The 16915-nt window shown below is 48.6% G+C and overlaps 9 protein-coding genes across 9 annotated transcripts; 3 read left to right on the top strand and 6 right to left on the bottom strand.

Moving 5' to 3' along the window:
• Positions 1-397: 397 nt before the first annotated feature.
• Positions 398-1019, top strand: N7471_011668 (uncharacterized protein; the record flags this gene model as incomplete). Its single annotated transcript, XM_057284387.1, has 3 exons — positions 398-409; positions 490-852; positions 933-1019. The coding sequence occupies 3 exons, from the start codon at positions 398-400 to the stop codon at positions 1017-1019; spliced, it is 462 nt and encodes a 153-aa protein (XP_057130653.1).
• A 437-nt stretch (positions 1020-1456) lies between these two features.
• Positions 1457-3532, bottom strand: N7471_011669 (putative serine/threonine protein kinase; the record flags this gene model as incomplete). The annotated part of the gene is made up of 3 exons (XM_057284388.1): positions 1457-1547; positions 1617-2931; positions 2989-3532. 3 exons carry the CDS (start codon positions 3530-3532, stop codon positions 1457-1459), a joined length of 1950 nt encoding a protein of 649 aa, XP_057130654.1.
• Positions 3533-4366: 834 nt separating this feature from the next.
• Positions 4367-4862, bottom strand: N7471_011670 (cupin domain-containing protein; the record flags this gene model as incomplete). Its single annotated transcript, XM_057284389.1, has 3 exons — positions 4738-4862; positions 4451-4682; positions 4367-4396 (listed from the first exon to the last, which is right to left on the bottom strand). The coding sequence occupies exons 1-3, from the start codon at positions 4833-4835 to the stop codon at positions 4367-4369; spliced, it is 360 nt and encodes a 119-aa protein (XP_057130655.1). The 5' UTR covers positions 4836-4862.
• A 2493-nt stretch (positions 4863-7355) lies between these two features.
• On the bottom strand, positions 7356-8349 carry N7471_011671 (uncharacterized protein; the record flags this gene model as incomplete). Its single annotated transcript, XM_057284390.1, has 3 exons — positions 7356-7855; positions 8071-8260; positions 8305-8349. 3 exons carry the CDS (start codon positions 8347-8349, stop codon positions 7356-7358), a joined length of 735 nt encoding a protein of 244 aa, XP_057130656.1.
• A 661-nt stretch (positions 8350-9010) lies between these two features.
• On the top strand, positions 9011-9298 carry N7471_011672 (uncharacterized protein; the record flags this gene model as incomplete). The annotated part of the gene is made up of 1 exon (XM_057284391.1): positions 9011-9298. One exon carries the CDS (start codon positions 9011-9013, stop codon positions 9296-9298), a length of 288 nt encoding a protein of 95 aa, XP_057130657.1.
• Positions 9299-9822: 524 nt separating this feature from the next.
• On the top strand, positions 9823-10527 carry N7471_011673 (glutathione S-transferase family protein; the record flags this gene model as incomplete). Its single annotated transcript, XM_057284392.1, has 1 exon — positions 9823-10527. One exon carries the CDS (start codon positions 9823-9825, stop codon positions 10525-10527), a length of 705 nt encoding a protein of 234 aa, XP_057130658.1.
• Positions 10528-10731: 204 nt separating this feature from the next.
• On the bottom strand, positions 10732-11121 carry N7471_011674 (uncharacterized protein; the record flags this gene model as incomplete). Its single annotated transcript, XM_057284393.1, has 2 exons — positions 10732-10954; positions 11033-11121. 2 exons carry the CDS (start codon positions 11119-11121, stop codon positions 10732-10734), a joined length of 312 nt encoding a protein of 103 aa, XP_057130659.1.
• An 864-nt stretch (positions 11122-11985) lies between these two features.
• N7471_011675 (Zn(II)2Cys6 transcription factor) lies at positions 11986-14482 on the bottom strand (the record flags this gene model as incomplete). The annotated part of the gene is made up of 3 exons (XM_057284394.1): positions 14290-14482; positions 14008-14232; positions 11986-13952 (listed from the first exon to the last, which is right to left on the bottom strand). Exons 1-3 carry the CDS (start codon positions 14393-14395, stop codon positions 11986-11988), a joined length of 2298 nt encoding a protein of 765 aa, XP_057130660.1. The 5' UTR covers positions 14396-14482.
• A 1009-nt stretch (positions 14483-15491) lies between these two features.
• N7471_011676 (uncharacterized protein) lies at positions 15492-15761 on the bottom strand (the record flags this gene model as incomplete). Its single annotated transcript, XM_057284395.1, has 1 exon — positions 15492-15761. The coding sequence occupies one exon, from the start codon at positions 15759-15761 to the stop codon at positions 15492-15494; it is 270 nt and encodes an 89-aa protein (XP_057130661.1).
• Between the last annotated feature and the right edge of the window lie 1154 nt (positions 15762-16915).

The raw sequence follows: 16915 nt of genomic DNA on the forward strand, positions 1-16915 counted from the left end.
GGACAGAATTAAGCAGCGAGAAGATATGCCGCAAAGGTACTCCGTAGAGTCCGAGGCATTGAGACATGTTCAAAATCCTTCTCAAAACGGGAAGGTGAGAGTTGGATGGACATAGGGATGCCATCGCTCTACGTTATGCGCCAGACGCCTGGCCATAGAAATATATTCCATATCCCCAACGGCGTTTCTGAACCTAGTAATCCGTAGCGTATTTTCAGTCAAGAGTAGTTGACTCATTCGGACCAACGTAGCTTAGCCCGAGACGACCCGAGCCAGCACAGCACATGACATCATCCAGGGACTGCCGCCAAAGCTAACTCCAATTCTTCCACCTCCCTCCATTCCACCTGCGTCTATCACCACAACCCCTCCAATTGCAAATATCCAAATCGTCAAGATGTTCCGCTTCGTAAGTTCACCTACACCAACTCCCAACCCCACCAATCCATCCTCCCCTAGCTCCCAAACCACCATCTAACACGCAAACAGCGCAAAACCCTCGACCCCATCACCCTCTTCCACTCCCCCTCCATCCAAGCATCAACTCGAACCCTCAACATCCTGAAACAAGCTTCCGCGACCGCCGGAGAAACCGCCACAGAAGACCAGGCTAGCGACCACTCCAACCACACAAAGAAACAGCGCGGCGAGTTCGAGCTCGAGGTTTCCACCGAGCCCCCGACAACAGACCAGCTTCGCAGTATCCTCGACTACATCTCGCCCGTCAGCGGTGTTGGTGGTCAGGGTGAGAAGGTGACGTATGGTGTTGCGGAGCTAGTGAAGGGCGCCCGCGATGCGGAGGATGCGTTGAAGAAGTTCAAGGAGGATAATGAGACTTTCGTGAGACCTATTGTATGTTCGACCTCTTCCTTTCTTCTACCGCTATGTCGGAGATCTGTCTGGATGTGTTGTGCTAATACTCTACTCTACAGACCGTTGACTGGGTCAATGGCCGCGCTGTCATTGGAGACAACGAGTCCGAGATCCTGCGCATGGTGCGCCAGCTTCCTGCAAACTAAAAGAGTCGATACTTTACTGCTAGAAGATATATGTGCTACATATAGTCTACTCGGTATTTGATCACGGTCGAACTCAAACTCATATTCCATATTCCATACAATGAAACCATTACTAGTAGAAGACAGGGGAACCACGCCATTTTTGGTCTATGGCTGTATCATACACAAGAATCGAATTCCACAACTCCACGCGCATCATAAAACTAGAACGAGTCGAGAAGAAGTATCGTGTTGCAAGTTGCAAGGTGAAAATGAAGTTGAAGTTAAAACAGAAAGAAGAAAAAGGACGAAAAGCTGAGCCATTAAACTCAATACTGGGACTTCTGGCACAAGGAAACCAAGATCCAGCTCGGAGTCCCGCACGCGCCAACGGGAACGTAAGAAGAGAAAAAGGTTGACCGAATATGAATGTGAAAATCTGGATTTTGGTCAGGAACCTAGAACATTGTCCCGAACGTGCCATCCGTCGCGATGGGCTTCCGTGGGGAGCTGCTGCGGCCGTTACTGTCGACGGCGGGTTTGCGGTGACTAGAATGGTCAGTAAGAGAACGATCATACAAAGGAAAGCCATTTGGGATGGATTCGGGACGAACATACCGGAAAGTAAACCCAACAAACAAGCCCTTGCCCATCTTATCATCGCGATCAGCCATATCCTCCAGCGCGCGCTGCTTATCATGGACCTCCTTGTACTTGGCCATATCTGCCTCATTGCTGAAATCATCAAAGTACCCGGCATCAGTCTCGGAATCAAGTTCAGGCACGAACGGAGCCCGTTGATCACGCAGACTCTCGAAGTCGACCTCGGCAAAATAGTCATGCGCATGGATTTCTTTGATATTCTTGAATCGCTGCTCCTTCCCAGCAACCAGTTTCGTGATGAGATCCCACGTCCGCCGTGACAGGAAGTAGTTCGGGTCCTCGTAGACGGGCTTCCGCAACACCTTCTGCCAGCGCTTCAGGTTCTGCCATGTCTCCTCGACTGTCGCACCTGCGAAGGGCGGGTAGCCTGCCAATGCCTCGAACAGCATACATCCCAAGCTCCAGTAGTCCACTGTGAAATCGTATTGGTCGCCCTTGAGAACTTCCGGCGCCATGTAATCTGGCGAGCCGACGATCGACTTGGCGTAGTTAACTTCCCGCTGGCGCAAAGACTGGTATCCTTGTCGTCGTTCGGCCATTGTACGTTGTTCCATGGGCCGACCGAAGGGAACAGGCGTGTTCCCGACTTCCTCAAGCTTAACGCGCATCGACTCGATCTTGCCCGGGCTCAGCATACCAGCCGCCAGACCGAAATCAGTCAGCTTGACGTGGCCCGTGGAATCGATCAGGAAATTCTCGGGCTTCAAGTCACGGTGAATGTATCCCAGCACATGGAGCGCGTCAATGCAGCTGAACATTTCAGCAATGTAGAAGCGCGCGTGACGATTATGGAGAACACCAGTGTTATTCAGCAGCGTGCGGAAGTCTCCACCAGGAACATACTCCATGGCCAAGTAGATCTGCGTATCATCCTGGAAGGCATAGAGTAGTTTGACAAGCCACTCGCTCTTGGCCGCAGTGAGAATATCGCGCTCGGTCAGGATATGACGAATCTCATCCAATTTGAAAAGCAGCTTTTTGCTCATGACCTTCAATGCGCACACTTCCCGCGTATCCTTCTTCTGTGCCAGATACACCTGTCCATACCCACCCTGGCCAACCTGAGTCAGAATCTGGAAGTCGCCCTGGCGGAGGCGTGTGCGACGCTTCCGCAAATGTGCGCGCTCGCGACCGAGGTATTTTAGGAGGGCGGGTTCGTGCTCTTCGTCAGGGGTAGCAGGGGGGTCGGGGTATGCGGCTTTGAATTGTGTGTGGCGGGTTTGGCGATTGTGAACGTAGCTGAGGAGATCGAAGTAATGGTCAAGGAAGTCTGTCATGCATAAGTCAGTCAAGCTATCTTAAAATTGTTGGGCTGGGCCGCGCTTACAGAGTTGGGTCACATTGACAAGGCGCTTCACTTTGGGCTGTGCGAGCTTCTCCATTTCCTCGGGGGTAAGGCCGCGCATCTGGACCTGGCGCCTGGTCGTCTCATCGCGTGGTTGGTATGGTTCTTGACGTGAAAGGGCAGCAGCAGTTGGGGTTGATCCCAGGTCCTTTGTTAGACGCGTCGGGTTGGGGGGTGTGTTCTCCTTGTTGGCTCTACGCGTTGGGCTCGAAGGGGTTTGGTGGATAACGCTCTCGTTGAAGTCCTCGCCACTCTTGCCGGCAGAGAACATTGGATGATTGTAGTGGTTGTATGTCGATTTGGAAGGAGAAGTGGGAGTCAACTTCAATGCCTTGTCGAAGACATTGGGTAGATCGAGTGCGCCCGGAGGCAATCTTGACTTGCTGGGGCTACCCTGGGGGGTCTGTGGGGGACTGGTAAAGCCATCGGCAGGAGTAGAGGGTCGATCGAATTGACCACGAGTATGCAACAGGGGTGGTGGATTAGGGAGTCGTAGACCAAGATGATCCTCTGAAATAATAGCCATGGTGTTGATGGAGGAGCGATAGAGGGGTTGGTTGTGACCCCCTGTGATAAGGCCGGAACTAATGGGCACTAACACAAGAACAAAGGCAAAGTGACGAAGACGTTTTGTACAGGGAAAAAGAAAAGAAGAAAATCCCCTTGTCTCGGGAATTATTGAAGGTTTATGTTTATTATTTCAAAGCCGATCACTCTCCACCAAGATCGAACGGATCTTGATTCTCAATTCTACAATCCACTCCATCCCGATACCCCCTCCCTTCCTCACAGAGTTGCTGTAGCAACTCTCCCCACGTCATACACACTCAAACTAAGCCGCCTAAATCCCAGCAAATCCCAGCTAAGTGGATGAGTTTATCGAGGCGAGCTGAACATCATCTCCACTTCCAATCGCTAATTATCCTTTGACGATTCCTTTCAAGTGGGATCGACTCTAGTATGGAGTCGAAACATGAAACCGCCACCTGGTGGATGTGGTCAGACACTCTTTGACTTTTGCATAATCCAATGAGACTAGCGAATGTCGCACATCCCGGTCCGTGTCCAGGGAATAAGCAATAATTGTCCGGTCAATACCTACATATGTACATATGTATGTACTCAGTATGTCGATAATCCATAGAGTAGGGGTTGTGCAATCACATGTTGGAATCTTGAAGCTATCGCAAGGGATATAAGCAAACTACCCGATTAGGAAGGCCTAGCCTAATACAGCTGAGTGTTCCATGGATTGAAGGCACGGGGACCCCGATAATTGGCAATCACAACCAGGGAACCCCCAAAAGTGTTTTTTTTTAAAAAAGAAATAAAATTAATTTCTCGTATAGTATTCTATTATTCACGCAGCACCCTGCTTCCGTTGGCCAGTCTGGTTTCGTTAGTCTCCTTGAATAAGATTCAGAATTCAGCCCTGGGTACCCACATAGAACGCCAGCCCATAGTCATCCGTCGTAAAGGTGATTTTGGCCCCCTTGGGGAAATAAAACACATCGCCCGGAGTCGCCGTAACCTTCTGGCCCGTCTCGTCCGCAATCTCGAACTTGCCCTCGACAATAATCTTCATTTCGTCGTAGGTGTAGGTGTAGACGAGGGGTGTGCCCTTTTCCAGTCGGTAAAAGCCGCATGACATGGGCTTGTCTGGGTTCTCGTTCTCGCTGTAGTGTGTCAGCAAAATTGCCTACTAACACACACACTATGTATCAGCCATACCTTGATTGCACATCACCCAAGAAGGCGTTCTCATTTGCGATAAGCGGCGGCTTGAAGGTGGATTGCGCCTTGGCGTGGTAAGTGAAGGGAAGTGCCATGGTTGGAGGACTCTGTGTGACTATAAGGACTTATGTAATATAGAAATAAATCGATATTCCATTCAGTTCTCGAGGACTGCCTCTACTCTTTATACTAATATTGCCGCAGTCTGCCATTGCATGAAATGAGGGGATGCCATTCAGAAAGAAAACTCCCTCAAACTTAGGGCAACTCAATCCAGACAAAAGACTATAGTCGGATCCGATGTCCTGACTAGGCAGTCCAACAGAGAATGGGTTGGGAGGAAGTCCGGAGAGATTGAGGGGCTTGCGAGTGATGAGGGGAAGCTTGAAGCTTGAGATAAGGACCTGAAATGGTAGGGTGGAGAGGCTGTTATTAATGGAGAAAAAACTACCGACAAGTTTTGACAGTATTGCTTAGCTAGATAATTTTTGATGTCAAAGACTATGAGTCTACTTCGTTTGATAATATTGCGTAGTTGAGTACAATCTGAGTCGGGAGGATTCCTTTACTTGATGCGGTTAGCCCTTCCCCATCACCTCAACCCCAGAACCACAGTCTGGCTTGCCAGCTTCTCCTCTTTTAATGCTTGGCATAATATGTTCATAATGAGAAGAACTACTGGCATACATAAGATGCTCGAACTTTGAGAAACAGGAAAATAATAACCAGTCGACTCTATAGGGGAGCCCAGAGATCATCTTGCATATTGGTATACTATAGTAACGACATAGGGTAAGAGCGATGCAATTGACAATCTACCAGAGGCGTACTAAACAGACATACCGTTGATCAAAGAAAGAGACACCAAATTTGACTTGGGAAAGACAGACAGCTACGGATGCAGCAGCAGAAGCCGGTGTCCGTCATTTCATTTTCAGTTCTGAGTCCAACAGCCGTGAGCTCACGGGCAGAAAGATCAAAATCAACACCGCGAATAATAAGCCATACAATCCTTTGGTTTGATCTCGCATCTTCATGCTGATCTTGCTTTATCAGTGAAGTATAACATCGAGCAGCACGCCCGAGGTGTCAGCCGTGTTGGTACATCCAGTTTCATCTGTGTTGCGTGGTTCCTGAAGAAAGTCCACGAATCCGAGGAATAATTGGGTATGCTCATACCCAAATGGGGTGGCAACGAAGACGTTCTATTTCGCAATATCGGACCATCTGAGAGATATTATGCAGGGCATGTTTCTTGACAGCCATCGACGACCTTGCCATTTCACTGCAAATGATAGCAATGTCGATAGCATGAATAAGGTTGTCGCAGGGGTTGAACGGATCTAGGCAAGAGTCCTGCTTTCAGTCACTCGAACACTGGCAATCATTCAATACTCACAGAGCTTGAGAACGCTGGTGAGACAGATAGGTAGATGACATATGTATGTAGCTATAATATATTTGATCCAGGGTAACAATAAAAGCATGCCTGTTTTACATATATTATCGTAATTTAGGAGAGGCTCTTGATAAGTGTGCCCAAGAAAAGTGCCACAAAAAACGAACAGCGGGGGGAACAACCTTCAACCTTCCTTAGTGGTCCCCGTAGGCCAAGATGGGATGAAGGAAGTGCTCGGTTACATATACCTAGATATCTCTCTACTTTGACATTCCTGTTCTTTCCCCCTTAAACCTTCTAACCCTATCTTTGATAAGTACTCCCCACCCCCTTTGTCCATCATTCTTTTATTGATTGGCCTGGCTACTGCTCTCGCTTTGGTGCGACTGGCCATGAGTTCCAAGGTTGTGGTTCGCACATTATGTGCCTACTGACTGGCTAGATAGAAACCGTTTGTTGGGGTCGGGTTATATGTTGCTTAACAAATAATGGTGTTTGCTATGTGATAATGGCCTCGTTTTGAACTGTATCGGCTGACTGCATCGAGTGCTAGTTGTGAAGATGCCTCGTCTCGTGTAGTAGTCTTTTGTGGAGGCCACTTTTCAACCAACAGCAGTCTTGGCAGTCTATCTTTATTGCATGTTGCCCGGCTCCCCTTGGGCCGCTCTTTCTGGGTCGGCGTTCCTAGTCCCACTCGTGATACAGCCACCGTTCTGGTGCTTCCGGAGGGAGGAGCCATTTCTCGCTCTGTTCGGGGCAACTTTGGGTCACGGTCCTAACCTTGTCAGCTTCTAAAAGGATGTCTCGCTAATGAAGCTACGTCTCAATGTGATCTCCACCCAATGTACTAATTCCTTTCTTTTCTTTCTTGCGGTCTCACAAGAATATAAGGACCTGCCGAATTGACGATTCCAAGGGGGAAACAATTCTTCAGCCGAAGCCTACGACATTTGATATTATTTAATGCGACAGAACACTTTTTTCCACCCGCCGCTTTCCAATATTGACTATTTGACACTATGTTCAACCTTGTTCAACAAGCGGCTCTGTGGTGCTCTCTCCCAGCGAAAACAATACTGCCTCTGCTTCATTGCCGTCCTTCTATACCGATGGCCCGTTACCCATCTTGGCTTTCCATCTATTGTGCCCGACTCAAGGGGTACACTATACTCGGGCATTGTCGAGAATTCCGGCAACGTAAGTCGGTATGGTGCATTCAGATATCGTTCATGTCACCGTCCACGTCGGATCTTCTTGTTGCTACCCATTCGTTCAGAAAGTTGCGGAATTTCAATACCTCCGAGCCCAGCTCGAGATGGCTAGTCCACTTTGACATACTTTGCACCACATCCATATTTCGTTCCCAGTGGGGGATACCCGAGAAGGACGTATCATTCGTGATAAGCTCATAGAGTGTGAACACAACGCTACTAACATCATCCCGACCGTCGCATAGGTTTTTCTCTCCGGATGCAGCCCGATCGAAGTCGAAGAGAAGAATCTTATGTGTGGAAGGATCGATAAGTAGATTCCGGGGTGCAATATCTTGATGCATGATCCCATATTCCAGGTTGAGAAAATCCACGAGTTGAGTAAGCTGCTGCAGCCACTCGAATCGAAAAAGGACCTTTGAATTGGCGAGAGTTCCACCTGGGATGTACTTTGTTGTAAATCCAATCACCCGAGACTCCTCAAGGACAACACGATCAAATGGTACTATGTTAGGATGTGACGGTAGACTTTTCAGAATGTTAAGCTCATCCCAGGCCGTTTGTAGTCTTAAAGGCTTGTATAAGGCGTTAAACTAAAAGCAACCTTTCGAGGAATCCCGGACTGCTCTTAGTACGACACAAGATCAACAAATGGTCCAAGTCGATCGAGCTATTGGAGTGTAGAGTACTGAACTGTACGACAATCGCTAAGCGACCCACAGAGCGAGACGGGAGGATACGCAATAAACATAGTCTCGTCCTCTTCCGGGTCCGTCGAAATATCAGTGAGGAGCCCATCGTCATCGAATATGATTGCGCGAACTTCCGGTGATAGAAAATCAGCCAATGGCGCCAAAATTGAAAGCTCTATATCCCCGTCGGGTGGAAACAGCTTGGCGGTGCCTTTGACCTAGATCATCCGCAGTTGATCCCAATCCCAGATATTATAATAACAATCGGAGGCAGGGTTTTCGCTCGAGCCGTAGCAGGCCCCGCCATCGGACCAGAATCTGTCTTGAGGGTTGATCATGGCAAATTGAAGGAAACAGGTGATTTGTGTAATGTTGATTTGGAAATGTGGGCGAGCGACTAATTTCGACGGTAGCTATGTACCTAGGTGATTGGAAAGATCATTTCAGACACCGTCAAGCGCTGGGGGATATGTAAATGTATTAGCAAAATACCCATGCTTTATGTATCCCCCACTTTGATGCGTCTTCAAAGGATCACCTATCCAATAACAATTCTTCACCGCTAGTTTTCCTAGTCGCTTTTAAGCCTCATACATAACTAGACAAACTAAGCCCTTAAATCGTAGCACGTATTGGTCGACAAGTGGTAAGTGGAGTCTAGATATTCTTAGTTGGCCCCCAGGGGGAATCACATTTGACTACATATTATGTAGAATAAATTCCTGCGCGCAAAAGGATGCATGAAGTGTGATTGGATTGAACTGGACATAATCAGTGTACTCGGAAGCTAACTATAAGTAGTACAGCCACGTCCAAGATTTCTGTGCAAAGAAGACTTTGTACAGAAATCAAACAAATTCCTTTCTTTGGACATTCCTATTTGAGTCTAATTCGTCAAACTGTCGTTCGACCATTCTACCACCTATTTCTATCCTTCCTATATATCCGTCCAAAGCTCTCTGATCAACATGACATCGCAAATTTCACCGGATAAAATGGGAACTGATGTCGGCGATCGTCTAGTCAACAGCCTTCAAAACCCAAGCGGCTGCCCTTGCGGCTGGTATGTCTACTACTCGACTGTCTGTGGACATGTGTACCAGGAGGTGAAGTACCAATGCGGTGCGTACCAAAACGTGGAATACGAAAGCGGCAATAAAACTAGACCATCTGGTCGCGGTAGATTCTGCAAGACTCCGGCACCGAAAAACATCGTCCAGGGGGTGCAGATCAACGCCAAGTGCCAGTATTGCTGATTCTCAGTGTTCAAGTAAGTTATACACGCGCTAATCATGAGGGAAAAGACGCACTAAAAAGTAATCTTAGCCATGATTCCTCCTGGGGACTCTTTGACAGAAGCGGAATGGTTTTTCGTTATGATTGTTATGGGGCAGTAGGGTTTGGGGGCCCCATAAGGGGAAGATCGTTTGCTCATCGATGTACCTAGTGTATACTGGTAGCTACATATGTACCTACTGTAGCCAAAAATGCGGATCGCCCCATGACTCGTGCAATTGAGCTATCCGAGTGGAGGTGGTCCAGAGCTACGAATTTGACTAACCTCGGTGGAGGTAAAGCGGAGACGGCCCATATCTCCGACGATTCCTCCGACGATCCCGACCATCCTATGCATGCAGGAAGTATAAATACTTTGGGTTCATCTTCAGCAAATAAAGCTCGGCTTCATATCTCTCAACACAATTTCCATTCCAATTTTTGCAATTCCGAACCCACTTCGCCAATAGCACCAGCACTCCTTGCTTCTCATTCCCAAACCAAGATGCCGCTGACAATCCACCACCTTGGCCGCTCACAGTCAGAGCGCATCGTCTGGCTCGCCGAAGAACTTGGCATCAAATATGACTTTGTCTTCCACAAGCGCGACCCCATATTCTCCCCGCAATCAATCAAAGACCTGCATCCCTCCGGCACCGCACCGGTGATCGAAGACGACAACTCCCCCTTTACGAAAAACAAGGTCGTGCTCGCTGAATCAGGCGCTATCATAGACTACATTATTGCCGCCTACGGAGAGGGCCGTCTCGCGCGCACACCGAAAGATGGCGAGGAATACGTCCAATTCCTGGAGTGGTACCACTGGGCGAATGCCTCCCTGCAGCCAGCCTTGTTCCGTGTACTGATGACCCGGCGCCTGACCAACGACCCGGAAGCAGTGCACGTCAAGATGGGCAATGCGAAACTAGAGCGTGCGCTCTCAATGATTGAGGCGAGACTCGGTAAAACCGGATCCTACCTGGTTGGGAATGACGTCACCGCAGCGGATATCATGGCGATTTGTACTCTCACCACCATGCGAGGATTCTGCCCCATTGAGTTTGATGAGCAGAAGCATAAGAACATTCTGGCTTATCTTAAGCGTGTTGGTGACCGGCCTGCTTATCAAAAGGCTATGAAGATTTGCGAGGGTGAAGATTTCGTACCTATTCTTGGTGCAAAGGCTGAGCAGTTTGCTTTCCCTTATTGAGGGGGATCTGGATTTTATGCACCTATGTTGTATTGTAAATTATCCTGTACATAAATGTGAACCTTGAAACTTCTACCTCGGTAGAACTCTCAACTTACAAATCAGTTATGGGCCAGTCCACGGGTGGGGCCTCTTGGGGAGTAGTCGCCTCTAGCCCTAGGGACACTCACCAACAATCAAATACCTGTAGCTATTTATCGGATTTTAACGAATTCCCAATGCCCCAGAGTGGGAATGAGCGAATACTGGTAGATTGTTGTGGCCCTCAAAACCATAATTTGACCACATCTTTGCCCATGTGCTTGGCCGATTCAGGTAATCGAACGCAGCCTGGGAATCTTCAAAGCCGAATACTATTTCGTCCGGGATAGTCTTTAGGCCGATATTAGTCTCGGACAAGAAGTCGTAGAGGTTCTGCTTGTCGATCCTAGAGCCAACAGCAATGCCCGGAAAGCAGCATTAGCTAGTCAAAGACATACTTGGCTGAACATCTAGGCAGACTCACCTGATATGGCACTCTTTATCAGGACCGGGACATATTGTATCACGAAATGGTTCAATATCCAATCCACCCAAGAATCCGACTGAGGACATAGTTCCTCTGCGCGTAAGGGAAGCCGGGGTCTTGGGTATCACAGACACTGTCATGAGAATCAGAGAATGGTCTCTCCGAAAATATAGGTTCCTGGCATGTTTACATTTTCGCAGTAGGGACAATATCGGACGAGGTCTTGCTGAGTAGCGCCTACGAAGGCAAATGTGGCTTACTGATTGCGTTGGATGATCAGGGTTGGTAGGTGGGTATTCCGGGCATAGAGGTGTGCTAAACACCGACACGGGTAATGATGGCCGAGCGAGCTGATGTATCCGGTGGATGTGGCAATGAGGACGATGTGGCTAGAGCTTTGATAGAGCTGGTCATGTTTCCGTATTACTGGAAATTCAAATTGGGTGCCGGTGGACAGTTGCTTGGGGGGTTTCGGAATGGGGGTATCGCGTATTTTGGAAAGCTGAATAAAAGCGTGGAAGCCAAAGAAAGAATCATCATGGTGGACATATTAGTTCCTAGATCAACCATAATTTGTAGTCAGAGAGTAGATCAAGGTTGCAGAAAAAGAGTCTCAATCCGAAATCACAAACAAAAGCTTCGTTGTCATAAGTCATCAACAAGAGAAACAGATCCCTAGACGCCGCGCTGGTTCAAGGCAACACCAAGTCAGGACTGCATAGTACAATTTCAACCTTATCACAAAGAAATAAGAACCACATGAATGAGAAATAATAACAAAAACCAGGGAAAGCACAAGAACTCAGACTGCTAGCCGTGTTAGCCGTCATGTTAGTACAGCAGGCTAGGACGCAAAGAATAATAGATTCTTTTGGCTCGACACCCAGACTTGCAACCAAGATTTGGGCTATTGCTGCCGAGCTAGCCAAGGAAAACTATGAATTGCATAGTTAGCTTTTGGATGAAATAGTTTGCCAGTTGTCAAACCAACCTTCCCATCCCCACTCAGCCATAACATTCACCCAGTGCAGTTTGCCACGCACAGTTCTTTCAAATTCAATGTTTTCAAGCGACGCGAGTGCAGAACCCCGTCGCGCAGACCTCGATGCAGGTTTCCCGGATCTTCCTCCTGTTGGTCTCTTGTGGGAACCATTGAGACTGTATTTGCAGAAATCGGTTGGCAATGATGAGCTCATTTTCTCCCTGTCTCCGGATGAAAATGACTCGGCACGTCGCGAACTAGCCATTTCACGCTCTCTTCTGGCATTCATTGCGTCGCGGCGTTCCCAGACTTCCTTCAACACCTCTAAACAGCGGTCTACGCCACCTAGCATTAAGCGAGACTGAATTGTGGTCCATCGATCCAAGACCCATTTTCGGTCATCGTCGGTGTCAACCTCAGAGCCAGCTGCTAGGAGAGGGAACATCTGTATGATAGTAGTCCTGGAGGTATAGGGAACAGTGGCAAGCAAGATCAGGACCCTCTTTGCCAGTTCATCGGCCGGCTCGGAGGGTATCTCTGGAACGGCCTGATGCAGGTAAAGCAACATAGCCCAGCGATAGGCATGTGCAACTTGAATGCTATGCTGAACCTCAGAGTTAGGGTCATCTGGTGGCTCAAACCAGCGCGGGGGCTCCCATTGCTCGACAAGAGCTTTGAGTTCCATAGCTTGAGCCACAACCGACACCGTGTTCGACGAGCTCTTCCGCACATGCTGGATCAGCTTCGCGACCCGACTCATGAGAGGATATAGAGTCGTTGCACATCCCATCAACGGATCAATATCATGGACTGTATCACTTGGAAGCTCGAAAATTGAAGAATCCCAGTTTTGAGGACCACACTCATCCAAAGAAGTTAGTCGCGCAATCACGTCCATATAGGACCATGTGTTGTACAGAAACCGGATGCGATCCAGTTCCTCGTCGCTAACATCCCCTTGCATCCCGGCCGCGATGACCTGACACATTAATGTTTTTGCGCCTCGCAAATGTTGAATGCATGTGCGGGTATGTTGGTCCCAGGTATCGGCAAATGCCAACGCCAGACTAGTCGCCAGCGCAGCATCTGCCCTCATGTTCTGAATCTGTCCAACTAAAGCCGTTATGCTCTGGCGCATGTGCTTTGCTCCTTGGGCCCGAAGATGGGGGCTTTGTTTCCCCGAGTGGAAAGCCGTCAAAGCAAAGAGGGCATGGCGAAGTGCAGGCGTGTCTTTTGCCAACGGCCAAATGAGTGTTCGCCACGGATTCTCTAATGCACCATCTTTGATAGATAAAATCCCACATGTGAGCTTGTCGAACCGCAACACGAGCATTTCTGGACTTTCCGGTGGTAGAGGCGGGTTATCTGACATGCTTGGAGGGTCGAGATTGAAAGAATCTCCCTCTGGCAAGGTGAAATTCCAAGGCCCCAGTCCTGGATCTGACTTCCGGATGATCTCCTCAATATCATCATTTTCATCCTCCAAGAGCTGAGAGAAGCTCAGCCTAGATGCATCGGGATCTGGCTGCTTTGTACCAAACGGCATATGCCTAGCAGGATCAGCATCAACATCAGAAACCAACGAGTTTGCGAGCGATAGAGAATCTTGAAAGGGGTCCAAAAAGGAGAGAAAATTGAAAGGGGGAGAGTCGGCGGATAATGAAACATTGATATCAAGGGGAGGCTCGGTGCACTCAGCCATTGAAACATCTTCTCGTGTGACAGGTAGATCTTCAAGCGAACGTGCTTCAGTAGACAGAAAGCTATTGATACTAATGGGCGAACTATCCAAAGGGGAGCCTGGAGGCGAACGAGAGCCATCAAACTTGTGGGACTGTATGCGAATCGGTGATGCCGACTGTTCAGTCGTCGGAGGAGTTGGGCAGGTCTGGCCAATATTGGCGACAGACGGAGCTTGATGGGATGAATGTTTTGCTAAAGAGGGTTTGTGAGTATATCAAGTCTAACCCACACAGCACTTGTGACTTACCTTTCTTGGCTTTTGTTACTGTAGGCCGCCCAGAAGCCATGTTGGTCTCTTCGAATGGCCGCCATTTGAAGTCTTTCTTGTATCCCCCGCATTGGACCTTTCGTCTTTCGCACTGGTGACATGATGGTTTTATTTCATCGCACTTCAACCGCTTTGCCTTGCAGGTGATGCAACCTATGGAAGTGGAAACTCGAGTCAATATTGTGGACAATATGGAATGGCCGTCTGAGTTATTCTTGCTTCGCTAATAAAAAGATGTAGCCTCACAGTACTCTAACTTACCATTCCGACTCTTTGTCTGCTTTGGCTTTTGTGTCACAAGATTTCCCCGCGCTGATGCCGGGTTGTCGGGCGGATCTAGAATCGATGGGAATTTAATGCTTTCCATACCAAGTCGATGTTGAAACCCATTCACACGGAAGAAAACGAGAAGTACAGGAATATGGAGATGAAGACAGGGAGATAAGAGGCGATGACAGCGAATGGTAAGGGGATGATAGGGAAATCCTACGGAGAGGAGATGATAAGCCAATGCGGGGGTGCCGATCTTGGAGAAGTGTGTTTTCCATTGCAATCTCAACCGGGTTGGGCATCGGCTATATCTTATTTAATTTTATAATGTGCTGATCTAAAGGGGCTTGTGTGTTATTCCAAGAGTATCTGTGGATATATGTGCACATGTGGGTATCCATCATTGTAAACAATAACAACATCGTGCGGGGATCATTTTTCCGACGGTACTACGTTAGAAATCCGGGTACAACTACACCAGCTACGACAAAAATATATTCTACAAGAAAACAAAAACGAAAGGAAAGATCTTTGATTTGAAAAAAAAAGACGAACGGCGACTGACACCTCCAGCAAGTGGGGGGACAGACACAAACAGTCTTCACGGACGCAACTAGTACCGTTGTCGGTACTTGTTGGTGGAGGGGGCAGCCACGGGAAGGGAGGGCAGCACCACAGGGAGGGAGGGCACCGTCAGAGGGGGGAAGGGAGGCACCGTCGTGGGAGGAGGGGGGGGCGGAGGCAGACCCGGTTCCAGGCTCCGCACAGACATCCATGTCCGGGGAGATATCCCGGATCATGGTGTCCATGTAGACACCGGAGACGGACACAAATTCAATGCCCTCCATGGGCAGTACACCCCCCAGATCCTCCTCAACAGGCGAAGGAGGATACTCAACATCCTCCATCCGCGGAAGGATGTCGTTGTCGTTGCCAGCTGCGGACTGCAGCTGGCCGGCGGGGAGGCAGGAGGTGTAGGGCTCGAGGTGAGCCCACAGGCGGCGGACGAGGGACTTCCACTCGTCGCTGACCCCCAGGTTTTGGTGGAGGGCCACGGATGCGGCCAGGGGGCGGGAGTGGAGGAGGTTGAGGAGGTCGGAGGAGTAGGTGGACACTTCGACTAACCGCAGGTTAGTATGCGTCTTTCCTTCGATGCTTGAAGAAGAGTACTTACCAGGATGTGGCATCCCTGCCTAGTGCAAGCCGAACCACGCAAACTCGGGCGCGAGAACGACACGGAGGAGGTAGGCTTGGGGGGAGCCGGGCCCCACGACAATGACCATGTTGCAAAGGAGCTCGGTCAGCTCCCAGGTCAGAACAGACATTTCGGGCTCGGAGCCCGCTGCAAATAGCTGGTCGAACAGGGACATTTCGTCCCACTTCAGAAGAGGACCAGCCAGGTACTCGCCAGCAAGTACCTGGAGGCCGCTCTTCGAGAACGGAGGCATGGTGTCCAGCACCATTTTCAAAAAACAAAACAAAAAAACAAAAAAAGGAACAAGAAAAGAAAGGAGAGGGAGTCGGAGATTGGTGAGGTTTACAGAGGGAAACGAAGAGATCAGACCGATGGATTTTACAGGACTTATATATGTGCGTATGCAACTAAGCAGTATTGAGGCCATTGATAGTCGACTTGAATAATGCTCAACATTGTTTCTCCAAGGTGAATGTCTCCATTGAACGTGAGGTGTATTGAGTGATGCCTGAAGCAATCCTCACAATGGTTCTGTGTGTGTTGTTGAACAATATAGACTTGAATAGCGGTGGTTCAATAGAGCCTCTGAATAGCATTGTTCAATCGATTCACCTGTCACAGCCTGTTATAACCCATACCTGTGCCTGGTAGAGTATGTATGCATATTATTGGTTACCTTGTTTAAAGAGTGATTTGAATCTATTGGATTAATGATTGTGAGTATAAACCTTGGAATTGTTAGATGGCTTGACTGAGGTGAGTAGCGTAGTCCAATGTGTGTGTAGTGTAGTTTGTTGTACAATTAGTCCAATACCCTCATTGAGAGAAGGATTAAAGTGAAGTGACATTGAAATGAGGCCGAAGTGTAGGCAATGTAAGGCCCAAGTGAGAGTGATACCAATTGAGATTGATGGATGTTAAAGTCAGAGTACTGGCGAATGTAGTAGTAATGTTTCGCATACTGGTGGTAAAACTGAAGGCCATCCCCAGATCAAGAGGCAATTGCAAGGCTGCCACAACATCGTAGAACACAAGTATTTCAATCTTCATTACCACCACAAGGCGAGGAAAAACTGGATCCGACCACGGGGATCGTGAAGAGTAGCACCTCTTTTTATCTTCAACATCGAGGATGTGGAGTTAGTGATCATCAAGTGCTATAGTAGAAAACATATACTATCAATAAACACTGGAGTTCCTGGACTCTACTTGTAGAGGTCTTGGCCTTGGGAGCGCTGAAGCCCTGGATGAGAAGGTCGCTTACTTATAGACAAGTCTGATATTGCCCAGGAAAATTGTGCCAGTCCTAATATATGACAATAAGGGCCCTTTCACTTGTTTTCAAGGGCACATGAGATCGTAGATCTTGAGAGCATGCTGTCTACAACCAACATCCCGACCGCTAACCGACAATTTTGGGCG

This window comes from Penicillium samsonianum, assembly GCF_028829775.1.
Source record: "Penicillium samsonianum strain IBT 33392 chromosome Unknown utg000007l_segment0_segment0, whole genome shotgun sequence".
Taxonomy (NCBI): Eukaryota; Fungi; Ascomycota; class Eurotiomycetes; order Eurotiales; family Aspergillaceae; genus Penicillium; species Penicillium samsonianum.